Source organism: Megascapheus bottae, chromosome 7, assembly GCF_031878675.1.
Source record: "Megascapheus bottae isolate mThoBot1 chromosome 7, mThoBot2.hap1, whole genome shotgun sequence".
Lineage (NCBI taxonomy): Eukaryota > Metazoa > Chordata > Mammalia > Rodentia > Geomyidae > Megascapheus > Megascapheus bottae.
The window spans coordinates 52,265,183-52,286,362 of record NC_143515.1 but is presented as its reverse complement, the minus strand read 5'-3'; the positions used below and the strand labels follow the sequence as shown (position 1 = coordinate 52,286,362).

General features: G+C 46.4%; 1 protein-coding gene across 3 annotated transcripts in view; it reads left to right on the top strand.

Annotated features, from left to right (window-relative positions):
* Positions 1 to 21,180, top strand: part of Ttc7a (tetratricopeptide repeat domain 7A) — a 115,869-nt gene that overhangs the window by 22,191 nt on the left and 72,498 nt on the right. For all 3 annotated transcript variants that reach the window (XM_090336992.1, XM_090336993.1, XM_090336994.1), the window contains exons 4-5: positions 6,953 to 7,083; positions 9,683 to 9,798. In XM_090336992.1, coding sequence (XP_090193118.1) covers positions 6,953 to 7,083; positions 9,683 to 9,798 — 247 coding nt within the window. The remainder of the gene's footprint in view (positions 1 to 6,952; positions 7,084 to 9,682; positions 9,799 to 21,180) is intronic.

Sequence of the window (21,180 nt, the reverse complement as noted above, 5' to 3'; positions counted from 1 at the left end):
GTGGGGAAGATCTGGCCAGTCTTGAATTCCTGCCTACCCTAGAGAAGCTAGGATGTAGATTGATATCAAGAGATTTCCCCATTGGAATCTTACAGCTTGGGTTGAAGAAAGAACTCCTTAAAGGATCATGCTGTTACTGAAGTAGGTGAGAGGCACGGAAGGTAGAGCCCTGGAGCACAGGTTGAAATAAGTAGGACTGGCGTGATCAGGACCTGAACCCAGCTTGCTCTGACTCCAGCTTTGAGGTTTTTGCACAGACAGGCCCGAGGTTAGCCAGTTGTAGAGCCTTCTCCAGTGAGTTGAGAGGTGGAGCCTCCGAGTGACCTGTGAGCAACTGAGTTGGAGAAGAAAGCCCAGGGAGCTGAGATGGCTTCTGTGTAGATAGGGAGGAATCATGCCTTCTTGAAGCAGGGGGAGAAGGGGAGATATGGGAGGAGGTATAATGAAAGGAGTGAATGAGGAATGTTGTATGGGAAGGCGTGAGAAGCTGAGAATCCAGCTATCAGGCTCAGGGGTCTTGGTGGGGCCCTAGTTAGTTGAACAGCCTGTTCTCCTCTCTAATGGAATGGCCCTGGGGGTGCACATGGCATGAATTGTCTTCTGGATGAGCTGAGGTCTGGGACAGCACCAAGTCTCAGTGGGTCTAAGGTGACCAGTTATCTTCTTTTTCCCACAAGATAGTCCCCAACTGTGACAAGCTGGCGAAGCAGAAAGCCACCATCCATCTGCTTCAGAGTGCTTTTGTGTGGGAGATGGTCTCCTTCCCCTCTCCTCAGGCCTGTCTGCTCTGTTTCTCTGGCTTTAGACAAGTGAACTAAGGCTGTGGACAGTGACCCCCCCATTTTTCTAGCCACACATTCCACACAGACCTTTTAGACCATAGCCATTGGTGCCAAATTTGTGGCTCATGGCTCCACCAATGGGCTGTGGGCTCCTTGAAGACCAGCTCCGCCCTGTGTTTCAGTCTAGCTGCCTGCTGTTCCTGTGTCACAGGCCCAGCACTGGCTGTGGAGAAATGTGACCTCAGTTCACATAAAGCCAGACTGTGGAGCTGTTGTGAAAAGGAAAATATAAATTACATGGAGCAGCTGTGAGGACTGTCACATGCAGGGTCTCCTCTCAACCTCCCAGGTTTTGTGGTGGTAGAGGTGGTGGTTTCTGTGCTCTAGTCGGTGCAACCAAACAGCCAAGATGTTCTGTTTTCACTTGGGACTTCGGTGCACTTGAAGGTTGTTTTTTTTTTTTTTTGGTATTAGTTTTTTTTCTTTTTTTCTATCTTTTTTTTTATTGTAATTAGTAAAAGGGTTACATGATATTTGCCAGATAGAAGGTACATTAATTCACATACATTGATACCCTTTCACATGTTTTGGTACCCGTTTCCCTCCCCCCCCACCCCCCCACCCGTCTTGGTTTTCCCCCCTTCCCTATCAAATTTCAAATATCCAAATACAAATAAATTCAATATATCAGATAACAAAGTGAGATACTATACCAATATGAGATAACCAAGGGACAGCAAAGGAGATGAGAGACAACATAGTACATTAAGGACAACAATCATTCATTATATGGCTTGAAGGTTGTTTTTTTTTGTTGTTTTTTCAGTGAAAGAAAGAACACCAAGCTACTCTCAGGTCAGGGTGTGGTGACATACTTGAGTTTTGTTTTGTTTTGCCACTGGTATGACAGGAATGAGCTTTTGATTTTGAGACCCCTTTAGGCATAGGCTGCCTTATGGGGCAGGGGGTGTATTCTTATACTGTCGCCCAGGCCATACACTGTGGTCCCCAAGGGAAGAGAGACTGGCTTCCAGCTGGAAAGGAAAATTGACTGCCCTGGGGAATTTTTGAAGAGGCCAGGTGTGCTCATTGTGGCCCCGCTGTATCTTGTCCTGGCAGCCCTTTCCTCTGCCAGAGTCAGGAGGAATGGCAGGTAGACAGGGTTTGGAGGTGGGTTTGAGAATTCAGCATCCACACTCGGACCCATTTACAGCAAGCTGAATCTGTAATTCAGCTATGTGAGAGAAGAGCCTGAGATTTGGGGGCCTCTAGTGGGTGGCTGAGGATAACTGGATGTCTGGGCCAAGGTCAAAGGTTTCAGATGCCAGAGGACCTGGATCTAGTCTCAACTACTAACACCAACTCTTGTCCTTGCTAGGCAGGTACTTTACCAGTGCTTTTATGCTCTGGTTATTTTTAAGATAGAGTCTTAACTTCCTGCCTGGGTGCACACCTAGGAAATCTTTCTAGCTAGAATAGCAAGTACACATCACTGTATCCAGATCTCAATTGAGAAGGGGTTTTATGACCATTTTTCACCTTCATCCTCCCAATCTTTTTTGGTGCTGGTCCTAGGGTTTGAACTCAGGACCTGGGCACTGTTCTTGAGCTCTTTCTTTTTGCTCAAGGCTAGTGCTATACCACTAGAGTCACAGCTTCACTTCTGACTTTTTGGTGGCTGGAGATGAGTCTCATGGATTTTTCTGCCCAGGCTGACTTTAAACCAAGATCCTCAGATCTCAGTCTCTTGAGGAGCTAGGATTGTAAGCATAAGCTACTGCTGTCTAGTGTAGTTCTACTTTTTACTATTTGGGGGTGGGGTGGGGAGAATATATGGTCTCCCTATGTGTTCCAGACTTGAGGTCCCTGCTTCCAGTTTCACTTCCTAGGTGATGGGTTTACAGACATGTACTACCATGCATGGTTACCTTTTAATTAAAATGTAATTTTTTAAATTTTTTGTCTGTCAACCTGGGGCTAGAACTCTGGGTCTAGGTACTGCTCCTGAGCATTTCAGCTCAAGGCTATTGTTCTACCACTTGAGCCACAGTGCTACTTCAAAGAAACTTTTTTTTTTTTTTAGTTTTTACTTTTTTGTTAATTGTGGGGCTTGAACTCTGGGCCCGGGCGCTGTCCCTGAGCTCTTCAACTCAAGGCTAGTGCTTTGCCACTTGAGCCACACAGCACCACTTCCTTTTCTTTCTTTTATTGGTTATAGGACTTGAACTCTGGGCCTGGTCATTGTCCCTGAGCTCTTCATCTCAAGGCTACTGCCCTACTCCTTGAGCCATAGCACTACTTTGTAATATGTACTTTTTGATATTTTTTATTGCAAATATAATTTCTGAGAAGTCCATCCATGTTGTATAATATATATACACTTTTTTCAAATAATCTCTTCAGAGTTTTATTGTCTCACTTTACTATTGTTAAATATAATTTTATTATTAAGATATTGTACAGAGAGGTTACTACTTCACAATCCAGGTAATGTATGCATTTATCTTTGGGACAATGTCACTTCTTTACTTTCCCCCAGTTTCCTCCTCCTCTTCCTGCCCACAGATACATAATTTATTTTTTACTTTTATTATACTTGTACTTGAACTCATGATTATTACTAGGCAGGTGCTTTGTCACTTGAGCCATGCCCACAGTCCATTTTACTTTTATTATTTTCAAATGGAGTGTTACACTTCCACAAAGGCTGGCCTTGACCGTTCATGGCTTGTGCTCATGTCCTTTGAACCATTGCCTCCAATCTGGTATTTTACTAGTTAATTGGATATGGAGTCTCAAGGACTTTTCTACCCAGGTGGATCCTCTAGATCTCAGCCTCCTGGATCAGCCTCCCGAGAAGCAGAATTACAGGTGTAGTCATCAGCATTTTTGAGATAGAATCTCAATGACTTTTTTTTTTTTTGGCCTGGGCTGGCTTCAAATCATGACCTTCCTATTTCTACCTCAAAATCCGATTTTTTTTTTCCAGTCATGGGAACTGAACTCAGGGCCTGAGCACTGTCCTTGGGCTTTCTCAAGGCTAGAGCCCTACCACTTGAGCCACAGGACCATTTCCAGCTTTTTTCTATGTATGTGGTACCGAGGAATCAAACCTGGGTCTTTGTGCATGCTAGGCAAGCACTCTTACCACTAGGCCAAATTCCCGGCCCTCAAAATCCAATTTTTATACAAATTGCCAAAGACTGTTTTATAAATGTAGAGGAGATTACCCCTCGAGTCTGCCATGAACATGCCTGGGTTTGTCCATTTATGTGTTCATCCATCCACCCATGGTTTTTTTCTGTCTAAACACTTGCCTCTACGCTATCACTGGACTGGAGAGATCAGTTAGAAATGCACAGGGTAGAAGACAACATAGGAAAAAGGCACACATATAGGAGATGTACGAGTAAGATTCTATCCTCAGCACTGAAAGAAAGAAAACCTACAGGAAATTCAGCTAACCTGTCGCAGGAAGGGAAGCATAACCACCTGGGCTGCCGAGAGGAAATAGTTTTACTTTGTGCTTTCTACAAGGATGAGCTTAGAATTCTTGGAGAAGCCTGGTGGGAAGCACCAGTACTGAGGGTGGAAGGAACATAGGAGGCATAGGAATGATGGAGGGTCCCAGACCAGCCTTCCTGAATCCACCACATTACGAGGGTCTGCCTGTAGGAGATGTGGTGGATCAGCAGCCTGACCTGCAGGTGAGGTGGAAGGGAACCCAGATGCAGTCCTTCTCTCCGGGGTCTATGGTGTTAAAGCAATTGACTCCAAGTTATTTGAAAGTCAGAGTCGTCTCACCTGTATGTAGCTGGTCTCCTATGTCAGACCTCTGAACAGGCCACATGTCTGAAGAGGAGGGACTAGGCCAGCCCCAGAGGAGAGTTTCAGGGGCCTACCTCTTCCTCCTTTCTCTTCTCCTCTTTGACCTTTCCTGATTGTAAGTCATGAGCAGGAGATATGTTGGCACTCAGTGATCTAGGTGACAGGACGGTGCTGAGCAACAGCCTCATATTCTATACTGCCAAGGAGCCCCCCCTTCAACCATATCCCAGACATAGCCAACCTGGGAGGACCATGGAATGTGCTGAAATCTCCTTGTATTTGCAGAACACTTTGTCCTTCAGTATAGGTGGGCCAGGTGGGAGAGAGAGGAATTCCATCAGGCTGATACCTTGAAGTAGCCCACGACCTGGTTGAGGAAATGTATTAATAAATAGGTATAAAATTAGTGAGACAGGTGTGTGTGATTAGATACCAGAGGAGGGAGCTGTTGACTCTTCCAGACCCAGTCAGGAAGGACTTCATAGAGGATGTGGCTTTGGTGATGAGTGACTTGGGGTGGACCTATTGGCAATGCATTCCAGGATGGAGGAATACCTTGAGCACATTAGGAAGGCAGCTCTCAACGAAGACTTGGAACTGCAAGTTGGAGTGGATATAGCAGGTAGATTGGGAAATAATGGTAGATGACAGGTGGGGGCCTTACCTTCTAGTAAAAGGACCACTGGAGAGAATAGAGTAGGCAACCCCTATAGTGTTAAGAATGGGTTAAAGTTGAGGGAAACCAGAGGCAAGGAAGTCAGTGCGGTTAACTGCAGTCAGAAGAGGCAGCCTGCATTGAGATAGTGGGAGAAGGAGAGGAGAAACATGGATGTTAGTGATGCCTGCTCAGTCATCAGCTGGATATTGGGTAGGAATTAGCTTAAGACCTGCATTCTTACCCATTTCTGTACTGTTATCCTCAGCATCTACTACATGTAAGGTACAATGAAAGGCATAAAGATGTCAGAAATGAAGTTTTGCTTCTGGCAAGCAACAGGCCTAAAAGCATCATTCTCTAATCAGGTTTGGTCATTGCAAGCAACAGAAACATTATTTAAATGGACTGTTATAAAACTAAAACAATGTGTGTGCATGCGTGCATGAGTCTGTGTGTTCACTTATACACTGGATACAGCCTTAGAAAGGGTGCCCTTAGGTATGCAAACAGTGTTTTTAGGAATCCGTCCTTTCACATCATATTTCATTTTTACTATGTTGTGATCTCTTCTTTTTTTTTTTTAATTAAGTTTGGCAGTGCTGTCTTTGTTTCTTGACTTCTTTTTTTCTTTTTGGCCTTGGGAGCTATACTTTCATTAATAAAATAATTTAATTAGGGTTTTAAAACTTCACATGAGGGCTGGGGGTTTGGCCTAGTGGTAGAGTGCTTGCCTAGGATGCACAAAGACCAAGGTTCAATTCCTTGGTACCACATACATAGAAAATAGCTGGAAGTGGTGCTGTGGCTCAAGTGTTAGGGCTCTAGCCTTGAGAAAGCCCAAGGACAGTGCCCAGGCTTTGAGTTCAAGCCCCAGGACATGACATGAAGTTTTATCACTTTAGCCTTTTAACCATTTTTAGGTGTATATATACACATTATCTAAACATGACTGTAAGGTGGACCTTCTCTTGCATTTCTAGGCTGACTTCTGGCTCCAGCTCAGCAACCCCAGTGAAAAGAGCAGCAAATTCCAAGACTGGTTCTTATTGGCCTACATGAGGCCAGTTGCTCACCTTTTCCCAGTCACCCTGATCCTGTGGCCAGCAGAGGCTGCAGGAGTGGTCAGAGGGAAATAGATGTGACCAGAAGGTGGACTGAGAGTGTCAGGGAGGTTAAAACAGTAGGAGCCTGCTATGAGCAAGTAGAACACAAAGGCCACGGTTTGTCTGCAGGAAGAGAGCGCACAGGACACTGTGGAACCCAAGTCACTACTGTGGTGGTAGGACTAAAGATAGTGGCAGCCTAGAAAGACTCCTTTGTTCCCACACAGCTTCCAGATGTTGAGGAAGAACTGGGTTAGCTACGGTACTGTGTAGAAGCACCTGCTTCCTTATGATAACCAGGAGTGGCGTGAGGGACTTCTGGGGGCTGGGTCCCCACATAGGACCTGTGTGCCTTCTCTGGACCCATTGCTTGCTCCTAGCTGCTGCTAATACCACCATTGCATTAGCTTCTCCTTTTGTTCCACAGACCTGTGCCTCTTGCCTGCTGCTCCAGAATGTAATGTCTTGTTGGGCACACTCCCCTCTCCCTTCCCGTCGCCCCAGCCTCCTGGGCCCATTGTTAGAGCCTGGAGTCAGGGCCCCAAGCAGAGCAGGTCTGAGGTGCTCTCTTCCTCCCACAGGCCTCTCCCTGGAACGCCTGCCCAACTCCATCGCCTCCCGCTACCGCCTAACTGAGCGGGAGGAGGAAGTGGTCGCCTGCTTCGAGAGGGCCTCCTGGGTAGCTCAGGTATTCCTTCAGGAACTGGAGAAGGTGAGCATGGGTGGCACAGCCGCTGTGTGTTGAGCAGGGATATCTGTAGCTCACACTATGTCCAGAGATTCCCCTGTGCATATTTGTAAGTCATCTCCCTGTTTCCCTAAGACACTACCTCATTGATAAGAAAAATTCATTGCAGTACACTGATTCTGTCAGAAGGGACTCTCTGCTACCAGAAGGCAGTCTTAATAAAGAAATAGCCCTTGTCATGGGTGAGGGGTCAGGAACTCTGGCAAACTGAACTTGTAGCACCAAGTATAACAGCCTTGTTTGCACTGTTGAGCTGCTAATGCCACACAGGAACCCCAGGAAAGAGGAGCTAGGTGTCTCCCCGCTTAGTGGATTAGGTTTAGAGGGGTTGTATCATTTCTTTGCCTCTCTGCTGTGGAAAGGCTGGAGCTTGGTTGGTTCTCGCAGTGAGGCATCCTTCCCTGCTCTCAAGTGCCCCCAGAATGCTTTGCCAGGCCCCCCGGAGAGAGAAGTCTTTGAGGCCCATTTTCCAAGCCTTTGAGAAACAGGCAAAGAGTGAGCTAGAAGTCCTCAGGGCTATCAGTCCCCAGTTCCACCTTCCTGTAGTATGTCAAGTACCCCAGCTCTCCCTTGATGAGGCGCTCTGGTTTCCTGAAGGGAAGACCGATGACTTGGTCCAGCAGAGACCCTGCCTACATGTATGGAGAACCTACGTGAGGGTCCAGCACGCCTCTGAGGACTTCCTATACATTCTGTAATGTAACCTTCCATGCCAAGTACATGAAGTAGGTGCTACTGCTGTTCCCATTTTACAGGTGAGGAAAGTTGAGCTTGGAGAGGAGTTACATAGCTTTCCTAGTTCATATAGTTAAAAAGTGGTCCTGGCAGGAATGGATATGGGCTCTGATACTTATGAAAGGTACTAGATGGAGGGCTGTCACAGAGCAGTATGATTGGTGCCCTGGCAGGAGAGGGATGTGATCTGAGAGGTGCAGAGTCTGCAAGAACCCTGAGTCTCCTCTAGGTGACAAATGTCAGAATTAGCCTAGTACCTGCTTTGGAGCCAGACTTTTCCCATAGAGCAGGGCCTCTCAACCTCAGTACTACCAACAGTTGAGTCATTGAGTCTGGGTTGTTTTCTATGGGAACTTCCCTGTGTATCATAGGCAGTTAGCAGCATCCCTGGCTTCTACAACAAGGTGCCAGCAGGGCACAGCCCCCATTTGTGACAACCAAAACTACCTCTGGATACTACCAAAAGAGGACAGGTATCTCAGAGGATAAATCCATCCCCTCTGCTGTGGAGAGCCCCTGCCTGTGAGTCCCCTGCTTGATTGGATGTCAGGAACAGATGACTAAATACAGGACTCAAAGGCCTGTTCTCTGGTAGAGGCCACTTGGAGATTGGTTGTCTTGACCTACAGGACCATTCAGATCACTGCTAAGTAGCAATATTTTAGGAGTGCTTTACATGCATGTTGTATGTGGCTCGAAGAAACATTTATAAAAAGTGAGGGAGGGCCGGGAGTTTGGCCTAGTGGTTAAAATGCTTGCCTAGCATGCATGAAGACCCAGGTTCCATTCCTTGGTACCACATACATAGAAAAAAGCCAGAAGTGGTGCTGAGGCTCAAGTGGTAGAGCTCTAGCCTTGAGAAAGTCCAAGGACAGTGCTTAGGCCCTGAGCTCAAGCCCAGGACTGGCAAAAAAAAAAAAAAGTGAGGGAAACTTCCCCTGGGCTTTTAAGGGGAGTTGACCATGTACTCACTATGCAGCCAAAGGTGACCCAGAATGTGTTATCCTCTTGCCCTTGCTTCTTAAGTGTGGGGATTATAGGTTTATGTCTGGCTGCCTATGAAATGGGAATGGTGACAGTTCCTGAAGGATTTGTTCTAAAGGTGAAGCGAGCTAATGAACTGAAACTTCTTGAGATGCTGAATACATGTGGGCATATGGACTTGTGAGCTTTCAGCATTTGGATAGGGAGACAGGTTTTGAGTTAAAAATGAATTTGAGGTCAGACATCAGTGGCTCATGTCTGTGATCCTAACTACTGAGAAAGCTGAGATCTCTGAGGATCACAATTTGAAGTCAGCCTGGTCAGAAAGTCAATGAGAGAGCTGGACACAGTGGCTCATGCCTGTAATCCTAGCTACTCAGGAGGCTGAGATCTGAGGATCACAGTTCAAAGCCAGCCCTGGCACTAAAGTGTGTGACACTCATCTCCAATTAACCACCAGAAAACTGGAAGTGGCTCTGTGACTCAAGAGTAGGGCGGTAGCCTTGAGCTGAAGAGGACAATACTCAGGCCCAGAGTTCAAGTCCCACAACCAAAAAAAAAAAAAAGAAAGAAAAAAAGAAAGTCAATGAGATTCTTACCTCCAATTAACCACTAAAAAGCCCAAAATGAAGCTGTGGCTCAAGTGGTACAACACAAGCTTTGAGTAGAAAAGCTCAGGCTCTGAGTTCCAGCCCTAGGACCAGCACATACTCAGAGAGCAAGGTTGAGTTTTATCAACTTTATATAGCCTGTTTGCAGAGTGGAGGTGGGGCCATTTACCCACTATCCAGGCACTTCCAGCTCCCAACTCTAGGACAATGACTCCTCTCTGTTTCCTTCCCAGACCACAAACAACAGCACATCAAGGCACCTGAAAGGCTCTCCCCCTGTTGACTATGAACTCTCTTACTTCCTGGAAGCTGCCCTCCAGAGCGCATTTGTGAAGAACCTGAAGAAAGGGTAGGTGTCTCCAGCTGAGCAAGACCTGAACATTCATTTCTGGGCAGAGGAGGACACAAGAGTGGCTGTCTTCAGAAGGGTGTGCAAGAGCCAGAGAACTAACTGGCTAGCTAGCTGGTGCTGTCTGCTTGTGGTCACTGCCACCATTTCATTTCTCTGGGCCTTGGGTTCCCTAAAACTCAAATAAGAATTCCGATTCCTTTTTATTGAGAAGGGACAGTGAGGTGGGAGGGAAGGATGATGACAATAAAGGCTGACATTGTTTTTGAAGTGCTATAATAGGTGAATGAGCAGGAAACTTGCCTATCAGTGTCTTGAGAGTCCCCGAATGCCTGCCTTGCTTCTTGAAGAGTAGAGGTATGGCATCAGACCAAGAGTGGTGGTTCATGGTGTAAGTTGGATAGTGGTGATGAGGGAGGGAGAAGTCAACCCAGACAGTCAACCATACTCCCACCCAGGTAAGGCTGGGGACTTCTGGCTGTCTCTGTAGCAGAGATCTTGGGGCCTCCTAAGCTCCTTTTCTATATCATTAGAATCCTCTGTAGACTCGGGGCCCAGACTAGAGGATGTCAGAGGAAGAAGGGACCCCTGTGTGCCTAGGGCAGCCCATCTCCATGGGAAAGGAGAATGATGGGAAGGGAACCCACCATCATTGGTGGTTGGACCAGGCAGATAATTTCTCCCCCAGAGTGGGACAGGCCAGGGTCAGGACCATGTGGCTTCCTTTTTATTGACTGCCAGGAGGTCTAAGTTTGTATGTCAATTCTGGTAAGAATTTGTTGTCTACATTTCACTTCATTGTGTTCATTTGATCTATTTTTGAGCAGATGATTTTTGCATATATCTGTTTAGTCAGAAAAACAAAGCAACAACTGTTTTCTCCTCTATTGTTAACATAGACCATACCAGTGAACAAAAATGGATTTTCCCCACTCTCCACCAGTGGTATTCTCTAGTACCATCCGAGGGTTCTGCACTCTAGTCCTGAGACTAACCAGCTAAGCACAGGTCCCACAGACAACTATACCATAGTTCCACAAGACCATCCCAGTTGCAAAAAAGCAGGTTCCCAGGTTACCCTCAACTTCTGTTTTGAGTTGGCTGCTCCTACAACCTCTTCTAGTAATTTGCTGGAGCAGCTCACAGACCCAGGGAAAGAATTTGCTCTGAGGTTCTGGCTTCTCATAAAATGTTAGAACTCAGGAAAAACTGGATAGAAGAGGCATGTGGGCAAGGCATGGGGAAAGGGACCTAGGGCTTCCATGCCATCTCTGGGCATGCTATCCTCCATGTGGCTTGCAACCCAGAAAGCTCTCTAGACCCAAGGCTCTATTGGGATGCTGTTATGTACACAGGGTGGATGAAACCTTTAGCCCTTTTTGGCCTTTCACAGTGACCACCTGCTGTGGATAATCATTATTATGCTTTGATATCTATGATGTCTAGCTTTTATCTTCTATCTGTGTGGATATACAGATATAATTTTTCTTTTTTGTCATGTGACATTTAAATTTTATTATCCTTTTTTTCTTTTTTAATTATCTTTAAGAAGTAGTACACAGGGGTTTCAGGTCAAATGTGTCAGTTCATGAGTACAATACCTCTTGGTCATTGTCACTGCTTCTATTGCTCTCCCCACCTCTCTCAAACTCACTCATCCCTTTACACAACAGAGTAACCCTAAAGTGCACACTGCTTGTAGCCTGTCATCTCCTGCCATGCTATGGCTATGATCTTCTTTCATGTTCCTGCTCATTTCTCTTCTCGGGAAGTTTCATGCTGTGGGAGGTGGGTAGAGGGGACTGTAGCTAAGCCTATAGCCTGCAGCTGGAAAAGTCAAGCTTGTGCTGGGTCCTGAGTGGTGACTTGGAAGGAGGGAGTGAGGGCAGGAAGGAAAGAGGGAAGGAGGGAAGGAAGGAAGGAAGAAATGAAGGAAGGAGTGAGTGGCTGAGGAATTCTAGGTCATAGGATCAGCAGGGGAAGATTCACAGCCAGATAAGCTTAGTAAAGGATGAGTTAAGACTCTGAAGAGTGAGCCAGGTGCTAGGTCTCTGGGAGAAGACAAAGATTATTCCATAGTTTGCTTTAATGCCCTTGTGTAGGGGTGCTGTGCTACTGGGGCCTTCAGCAAAGTGGACTGATTGAAACACAAGGTCAACATTTCCATCTAGAAGCATCCCTGCCCAACTCAATAGCTCTGTCCACATCAGAGCTGTGGCCCTTCCAGGATATGGAAAGCCTGTTACACCATGACACTGGGTTCTTGGGAGCACCTGTGTCCGTGGAGGGGCCTTCTGCCTCCACCCACATCCACATTTGCACTTTTGTTCCCTTTTTCATTTGCTAAGCTTCTATTTCAGAGATGTAACCTAGCCTACTGGTTCCTGTTTTTACTATCCAGGCAGCCATAGCTGGTGATTGCCATTACCCTGGCCTTGCTGTGCCTAGAGCTCCTCGTCTTTAAAACCTCTTTATTGCGCCAGTTATCAGCCCTCAAAGAGAGTCTGAGGAACATGAGCTCCCCATTTGAGAAGTTTAGTAGAGGAGCTGTGGTCATTCCTGTAAGACTGTCAGTTCCTTCTGAAACCCAGTGTGAACTTGTGTTGCAGATTGATCGGGTACAGCCTATCTCTATAAATAAATTTTCTTTAGAACAGCCACACCCATCCATTCACAGAGTGTCTCATTGTCTTTGAGTGGTGAGAGTTGAATGGTTGCATTTGAGACATTATGGCAAAATTTGTATTTGATGACTTCATTTGGTCTTTACTGAAAGCAGTCTGCTGACCCCTACTCTAGAGACCTTAGGAGCCCTCCTCTTGGAGACGCTTGTGGCCCAAAGGGCAGAAAAGGATGTTCTATATGGGAGTCCTTTGGAATACACTTTTTGAGACTGGGACAGTTCTAATATCTATGTTCTCATTCATTTAATATTCTTTCCAATAACTCCTGACACTTATTTGCTAAAGTTATACCAGGCACTTAGTACTTTGTATGTTTTAGTCCTTCCAGTAGCCTTCTAAGAGACGTATCATAGTTAGATTTTCTGCTTTTCAGATAGGAAACTGAGATCCAGGGATCAAAAGTGATTCATCTGCCAGGCACCAGTGGCTCACACCTATAATCCTGCTATTTAGGTGATGTGAGATCTGAGAATCATGGTTCAAAGCCGAACCAGTCAGGAAAGTCCATGAAACTCTTACCTCCAATTAGTCACCAGAAAAAGCTGTAAGTAGATTTGTGGCTCAAGTGGTAGAGCTCTGCCTTGAGGGGTAGGCAAGGGGGGTGAGGAGGATGGGGAAAACACTTAGTCCCTGAAACTAGGGAACCAAAAGGCGACTTGTCCTGTTCATATCCAGGATTGTGTACTGGTGTCACTTGAGGTGTGGAGCCAGAACTAGTAGGTTCTACCCTCCATAGCAAAAGTCCCCTTGCTAAGGCCCTACTCCACTCTACAGTGCACACCATTTAGCACTGCTCTTCCCAAGTATGTTTGAGCACAGTAGGCACTGTGACACTGCTTCTGATGTGCACAGAGGGTGTACCCTTGCCCACATGGTATTTATGTAAAATGAGGTGAGGGGAGCATCAAGGACAGCTAGGAGGGAAGGAGAGGGGCCAGTACCGTGCCTTGTGATAGGAAAGATGGTTATATGCCCACCTCACACCTGAGGAGCTGGAAGAGATTGAGTCACAGCCTAAACCAATCCAGTTACAGGTCTGTGTGGCCTTGAAACCCAATTCCTTTCCAATATTTTGGGTGTGGAAAGGCAGCATGTAGGGGACAGAGCAGTGAATCTTCAGTGTAACAAATTGGGGCTCCTTTTGCCCCTCTGCCCGAGGAACAAAACAACAACGACAACAAAAACCAAAGAACAATGAGTTGTCCGTGTTTTAAAGATGGTTCTCTCCCTGCAGATGGTCACACACACACACACACACACACGCACACACACACACACAGCTCCCCAGCAGCCAACCTGTTTCTTTCCATCCGCCATTCACACTCAGGCTGTAGTAGGAGGCTGGAGGGTTTTTGTATGTGCGTGAGTGTGTATAGTATACACGTGCACATGCTTGAAGTGCCAGCAGTGGAGGAGGCACCCTTTAGGAAAGCATAGCCATTCCAGTGCTTTTCCATTCCTGTGACACTGCCTCCCTAGCCTTCATTCTTTTTCTTCCTAAAGTACACATTTTAGTCCTTTATGCCAAAATACTGGCTCCACCTCCACATACTCTGACCACAGCACATACTGAGGATTGGAAATTAATCATCATTTCTTTCCAAATGAATAGTCCAAACCTTTCAAGTCTCCGAGTATGAGTAGTGAGTCCCTAAGCCACATGGCTGTTACTCACCTCCTCTCTTTCCTGTAATCCCATCCAGCCCAGAGGTGGTTCAGGAATGCAACAGAGATATTTTAAGTTGGGATTGCATGCATTGTGTCTGGCTGGGCTAGCAATTTATTTGAACTTTTCCTCATAATTGCAGCTAATATTTGCTGAATACTCACTGGCATGCATGGCAGAGGACTAATGCCTGTGTTAATCCTGTGAAACAGAAACTGGTACAATCCCTACTTAACTGAGGAAAAGGGGAACATAACTTTCCCACATTCATAGGCTAGGAGGTGGCAGAACCACCAGCCAGGTGCTTATTCTGGGTCTATAGACTGGGGGTTTTGTTGTTGTTGTTTTTGTGGGTCTTAGGGCTTGAACTCGGCTTGGGCGCTGTCCCTGAGCTCTTCAAGGCTACCGTCCTACCCTTGAGCCCAGCTCCATTTCCCATTTTCTGGAAGTTAATTGGAGATAAGAATCTCATGTCCTTCTGTGCCTGGGCTGGCTTTGAACCTTCATTCTCAGATCTCAGCCTCCTGAGTAGCTAGGATTATAGATGTGAGCCATCACACCCAGCGTGTGTTTCTTTCTTCTTCTTCTTTTTTTTTTTTTGCCAATCCTGGGGCTTGAACTCAGGGCCTGAGCACTGTCCTTGGGCTTTTTCCTCAGGGATAGCACTCTGCCACTTGATCCACAACACCACTTCGGCTTTTCTATGTATGTGGTACTGAGGAATTGAACCCAGGTTTTCATGCATGCTAGGCAAGTACTCTACCACTAGGCCAAACTCCCGGTCCTGGTAGACTAGGGTTTCTTAAGATAACATCTTCAAAACACCACAGCTTTTATCATCTCTGGCCTTCACCCATTTAAAGGGTGCCAGTAGCACCCCTCATCTGAGAGTAACCACCAACAATGTTTCAGACACTGATGAATGTGGGGGAGGAGTGTCCCCTTGGAGAACCACGTCTAAATTTAAAGTGCCCAAAGCAGAAGTGAAACATGTTCATGAATTCCTGGCATGCCTTATGCACTTCTGCCCATCTGGACTGCTGGGGTGTTCAGGAAGATGAGAGAACCCCTCACTCACCCCCTGATTACAGAAGGCTCCTAGCCTAGAGAGAGGAAATAGGACTGAAGTGAATATGCCCAGAGAATAGCCTGGCAATTCATTTCCCAGAGTGCCATAATGCCCCTGGCACTCACCCTGGCAGTGGGTAGGAACTGTGAACAAAATGCATCGGGGGGGTGGGGGCTATAGAGGTTCAGGCAGGGCTCAGGATAGCGGGAGAGAAGACAGGGAGGTGAGGGTGCTGCTTAGAATAGAGTGGGCCCTGGGCTGGGAGTTTGGCCTAGTGGTTAAAGTGCTTGCCTAGTGTGCACGAAGACCTGGGTTCGATTCCTTGGTACCACATACATACAAAAAAACCGGAAGTGGTGCTGAGGCTCAAGTGGTAGAGCTCTAGCCTTGAGAAAGTCCAAGGACAGTGCTCAGGCCCTGAGCTCAAGCCTAGGACTGGCAAAAAAAAAAAAAAAAAAAGAATAGAGTGGGCCCTGAAAGCATCTGAGATAACAGCTCACCACAGTGGGCCAGGAGGGTGGAGTGGAGATACCATGCTGCTCAGTGTCAGGCTGTAAGTTAGGACCTCAGGAAAAGGGCATTCATTGTGGGGCCATAGCTCATTCCCACCTGGACATGAGGTAGACCTAGCTTCCAGGTGATGGAGTATCCCCTACCAAGAACAGGGAAAGCAAAAGGCCACAAGCAGTGCCTGCCCCAAGTGTCCTGCCTTGTCCCTTTCACTGAGGATTTGAAAAATGCAGTCATGTCTGTCATGCAAAGTGAGTGTTATCTGCTTGACAACCCTGTGCTTCTCTTTTTTTCTGAGCTTCAGGCTAGTCGAAGTCTCCCTTCTTCTGAGGCCACAGCTCAGTTATTCATTTGATGGGTCTGAGAGACATTTACTTTTCTCCGGGGCTTTGCCTTGTTGATCCAGCTGCTATTTCCTCTAGATAACTTCTGCCCCTTGCTCTATGTCTGATAGCGGTTTCCTAATTAACCAGAACTGAAAGCACTGGGTTCGGAGGCCAAAGAGGATGGGGGCTGGGAAGCCTAGGGGCCTTCACTTCCCTCTACTGCCACTAGAGAGCAGCAGTGGATTCCATTTGGAGTCTGGCCCTAGACGATTCTGTGGCTTCTGGAGAGCAGGAGAAACCCTTTTTCTGACATGTTGAGATGAGGGGGATTGATAGTGGGCTGACGGTATGGAAAGATGGGAATCCCCCTTCCTCGTATACACACACACACACACACACACACACACACACACACACACACACACACACACCAATTTACAGAAAGTCTGGTTTTCCTGCATGAAGCAGTTCCTGGATGAAGTGGCAGGGGCTTGGAGAGGAATAGGGGATAAAGATGTGACTCAGTATAATGCCAGGAAAGCTAGTTTTCCTTGTCAACCAGCTCAGACCTTACTAGTGTCTGGCATCTCCTAAGACCAGAAACACGAACTGATTCTGCCCCATGGCCCATCATGGAAAAGGAGCCATTTCTCTTAGAGTTGGTTTTCCTCATTCTGTCAAGGGCTGGCAGAACCTATTCTCAGGCAAGGGTTGGGTAAACTTGGGCTGAGTATATTGAGCGGTATGTTTTAAGAGTGTTCTTTAAAAGAAACAGTTTTAATTACTAAAGAACATGTGCTCACTGTGCCCAAACCAAACAGTAGAGATGCAAGTGAATTTTCTAAGGGAGTTCCCAGGAACTGGATCTGTTTTCCAGCCCTGTGAAGTTGCTCTCCCTTCGTGTGTAACTTTGAAAACATGAGGCGCTTTAGGAAACCCAGCCTGCTGTTGTGTGTGATCACTGTGAGTCTGTGTTCAATTAGCAATCATTTAGTCTTGTTTTCAGTAGCCACAAGTGACTTTAGGGATGAGGAAAGGTAGGAGACAGACAGATGTCTGAGGATGGGAGTCTGAGATCAGAATCCCCCAGGAATGAAGCCTGTGTCGGTAGCCAGTTCTGGGTAATGCTGTTCAAGATCAATTCCAGCCCTTCTTCTAAAGCACAGCCCTTATTTATTGTTTGCCCCTACCTCTACCTTCCTTATCTCACTGGAAAGGAGAGAGCTTATTACCTGGACATCTTCTGTCTACTTAGCTTTACTCTGGGGCTAGGGCTGAAGAGAATTTTAGTTTTTGAAGCACATGATTTGAGTCTGTGACAGAAGTGACCAGCTTGGTAACCGTTGAACTTCACCTGACCTTGTCTTCTGACTCATCTCTCCAGCTGTTAGGATTTGCCAACTGACTGTGCTTGCTCATCTGGGTCTTTGGCCAGAAACTTCTCATGCACAGTGCCAGGCCTGCATCCATATCTGTTTAGGTTCTGTGACTGATGTCATGCAATTTCTCATCTTTAGCTTTCAAATCAAATCAACCCCCTAAAAAAAAAAATCAAGTACTTACATGGTATGCTGAGAACACTTAGCTAGACCCTGAGAATGTTAAGAACCTAGATAGTTTAATGGACTCTGGGTTACTTCTTTTGCAAAGCCATGATTAAGACATTCATTTAGTCAGACTCTTAATTAACTGCATGACTATTTATTGACTGCCTATTGTGAACAAAACTGATGATCAATATTTAGTATGCAGTTGGCAATTTGCAAAGGTCAAATGGCCAGGAAAGGAAAGTATAGGTGTATCTGCAGGTAAGAAGACAATCGGAGAAAAAAATTAAAGCCTTGAGTGCCTGTTGTAAGTCTTCTGCACCCTGTGGGCAAGTGACAGCCTCCAGAAGGGTTTGCGGGTATGTATTCAGTGTTTCATTTTGTGGTGCTGAGAATCAAACCTGTGGCCTTCGGCATGTGAGGCAAGAGTTCTATAAATGAGCTTTTCCTTGGCCCTCTGTGATAATTTCTTGAGGGCCTAGTGCTCATATTGGAGCCTTCTGACCTCACCCACATAATCAGAAACTAGAAAGGCCATATAGAATGAAGGCCTTTAAAAAATGTACCCCACTACCCTTACCATTGAGGGGACCAGTAAGGCTTGGCACCCCCTTGCACATCTCACTTGGAGGCCTCCCTAAGCCGAGCCACTGTCTTTGGCTCATCTCTGTACACATCTCTGTCTCTGGCCAATCAGGCTTTACATTGGATGGAATAAATGGCTTCCTGGCTTCTTCTCAGGCAGCTAGCTTGTTTCCGAGCCAGGGTCTGTTTGAGGCCCTGTTTAGATATTGTTAAAAGTAGGCTGCTTAGTGTAGAAAAGTCAGCAGGAGAGATGAGAACAAAGAGATCTTTCAAACTGGTTTCTTATGGGGCAGCCAGAAACAGCTCCGAAAAGCCTTAGCTCCCCCGGCACAATTGGCTTTAGGCTGACACTGTTGAGGTTGGTAGTCAATTGGGTACCAGAGAAACCCTAGCTAGTCTTTCAGAGGGGCATGCTGAGGCAGAGGGTGTCAGACCTCGCCCCAGGACATTGGCGGCTAGGATGCCAAGTCTCTCCACATAGTCCTGGCCACTGAAATCTCTGTATTTCATCAGTAAAAATTGGGATTTACTCAAAACATGCCCGAGGGTGGTGATTTACTTTTTCAAAGTATTCCCAGGAGCTTATTTAGATACCAAATCTTTTACACATATAAAAAGAGTGAAAAGACACAACCTTGGTAACACAGGCTCTCACTAAGGTGCAATGCTGGCTCCTTGCTTGGGGTGCACTGGGGGTGACGGCCCTGAGAGACAGATTCTTCCCCTGCCTCCCTGGGAAACACCAGTCTCCTAATCCAGGAGGGATGCTGCTGGGTAGACTAAAGGCTGAATTTGCAGTGGCAAAGAGAAAACTGTCCTTGGGCAAAAGTAGTAAGAGGAGATAGTGTTGGCTTGAGCCTCCTGGTAGCAGCTGGGAGCAGGCTGCCAAAGAGGAGGCTGGCAGGTAGCCCGCAGAGTGGAAAATCACCCAAGGTCCCAGGAGCTTCAAGGCTCCTCTGAGCTACAGGGTCCTGGACAGCCCTGAGGGGCTAGTTCTGTGTCAGCCTGAGGCTGTTTTTCCTAGCTGCTAAGCTGAGCTCTCCTGTGCATGGAGATCCTAGCACCATCCATTTCCTCTCTGTCCTGGGAGTTTACACATCTATTTTCTCTTTTGGTAAAGGCTGGTGGCTAGGTTAAACTCAGCTGACCTTGCTGGCCCGGGGTTTCCTCAGTCAAGCCTGAGCTCTGTACTGAGACAGAGGACTTATTGGAGCTAAAGAGCTTTCTCCGCTCCTCAGGCTTGTGGGGGCCCAGGCCTGTCTATCAAGAAATTCTGTTCTTATGTCATCTCAGGGGCTGTGGCTGGTAAGAGGCAGATGGACACAAAGCTGGAGGACTCCTGTTTGGTACTTTTGTCAAGTCCCATAGTCATTAGTTCAGTGCAAAATGGTGTAAGTTAAAACAATGGTAAGCTCCAGAGGAGAAGGAGAAAGGAAAATAGTATTTAGTGAGCTGCTACCGCATACCTAGGTATGCTTGGACTTTGTGTTTGTTTTCTTCATGACAGCTCTATAAGGAAGATAAAGAATCCTCCAGACCTTTAGGAGACTAGGATTTAGGCCCCTTGCATTCCCAAGGGTATAGATTTAGAGTCTGAACTGCACCATTTGGCTTCAACTAGGAGAACTGACCTGGGAATTGTCTCAGCTAGTGGCTCCCAAACCTGCAGAGTTGGTGAAAACTACCCCAAATGCTGAGCCCACACTTTTGGAGGCCTTAGATTTTGTATTTCCAAGAAGTTCTTAGGTTACTGATATTGCTCTTCTAGCATGGGAAGTGGGATGAGGTCTGGGCACACATTGAAACCTTCAAACCTAGACCATCCTTTAGAGACATACAAGGTGGTTTTAAGTGATATACTAACTTCTAAATGTTACTTTTTTTTTCCTTCTTTTTTTTTTTTTTTTTGCAGGTCCTGGGGCTTGAACTCAGTGCCCAGGCACTGTCCCTGAGTCTTTTTTGTGTCTAAGGATAGCACTCTACCACTTGAGTCACAGCGCCACTTCCAGCTTTTTATGAGTAGTTTATTTGAGTCTCATGGACTTTTTTTTTTTGCTTGGGCTGGCTTCAAACCACAGCCCTCAGATCTCAGCCACCTGAGTAGCTGGGATTACAGGGTGAGCCACCAGCCCCTGGCTTCAACATAACTTTTTTAATAATCTCATGGCAAAGAAAACAACTAGCACAACCTATGATTTCTAGTGTCCTTTCTTTTCTTTCTTTTTATGAAGTAAAAAAAATGAAAGTATTACACTAGTAATATTAGTTATGTAAGCTAGTGGTCAAAAATAAATAAATAATATCTGGGAGACACTAAGCTAAACAAGAAGTATTCGTTTTGCAGATGAGGAGACAGTGGCCTGTAGAGATGAACCTGCTTTCCTGGGTCACAGCCACTGTAGCAGCATCTGAACCTGAACCAACTCTAAAGAGATTCCCTGTCCTGCTTTCTACCCCTGGTTCTTCAGAACATTGAGCAGGCTTGGAAGGTTGTCATTCTCAGCCCTAAAAACAAGCATCTACAGTTATAATATTGGTGATTTGCATATGTTTTTAGCAAAAATCTTGATCTGTACATTGGTCTTTTAGGGCTCCTGAGCCCCAAATCTGGGGACCTTGTAGAGGTGAAAACAGCCTCTTGTGGCCTCCTTGATGGCCGGTGTTAGCCCACCTCCCTCTGCATTCTCCCTTTTTTATATTTGCTGTTTTGGCAGCCTCTGCTTTTCCATTTGTATGATCCAGGGAACCCTCTGAGCTGGGGAGGGGGGGCGTTTCCCTAGACATCTGCTTCCTAGCAGGAGCTGGATGGAGCTGAGCTTCAGGAACGTGTGAGCTGTGAGCCTCAGGAAGCTGTATAGTGTTGCCGTCAGACCAGTCCATTCCATGGAAAGTGATCCATAGGTTCTCTCGCTCTAGCTTCAAAAGGGGAATTGTCAGGGTTGGATAGGCATAGGGAATAGTCTGGGAGGGCTTCATGGAGGAAGTGGTAACGTTG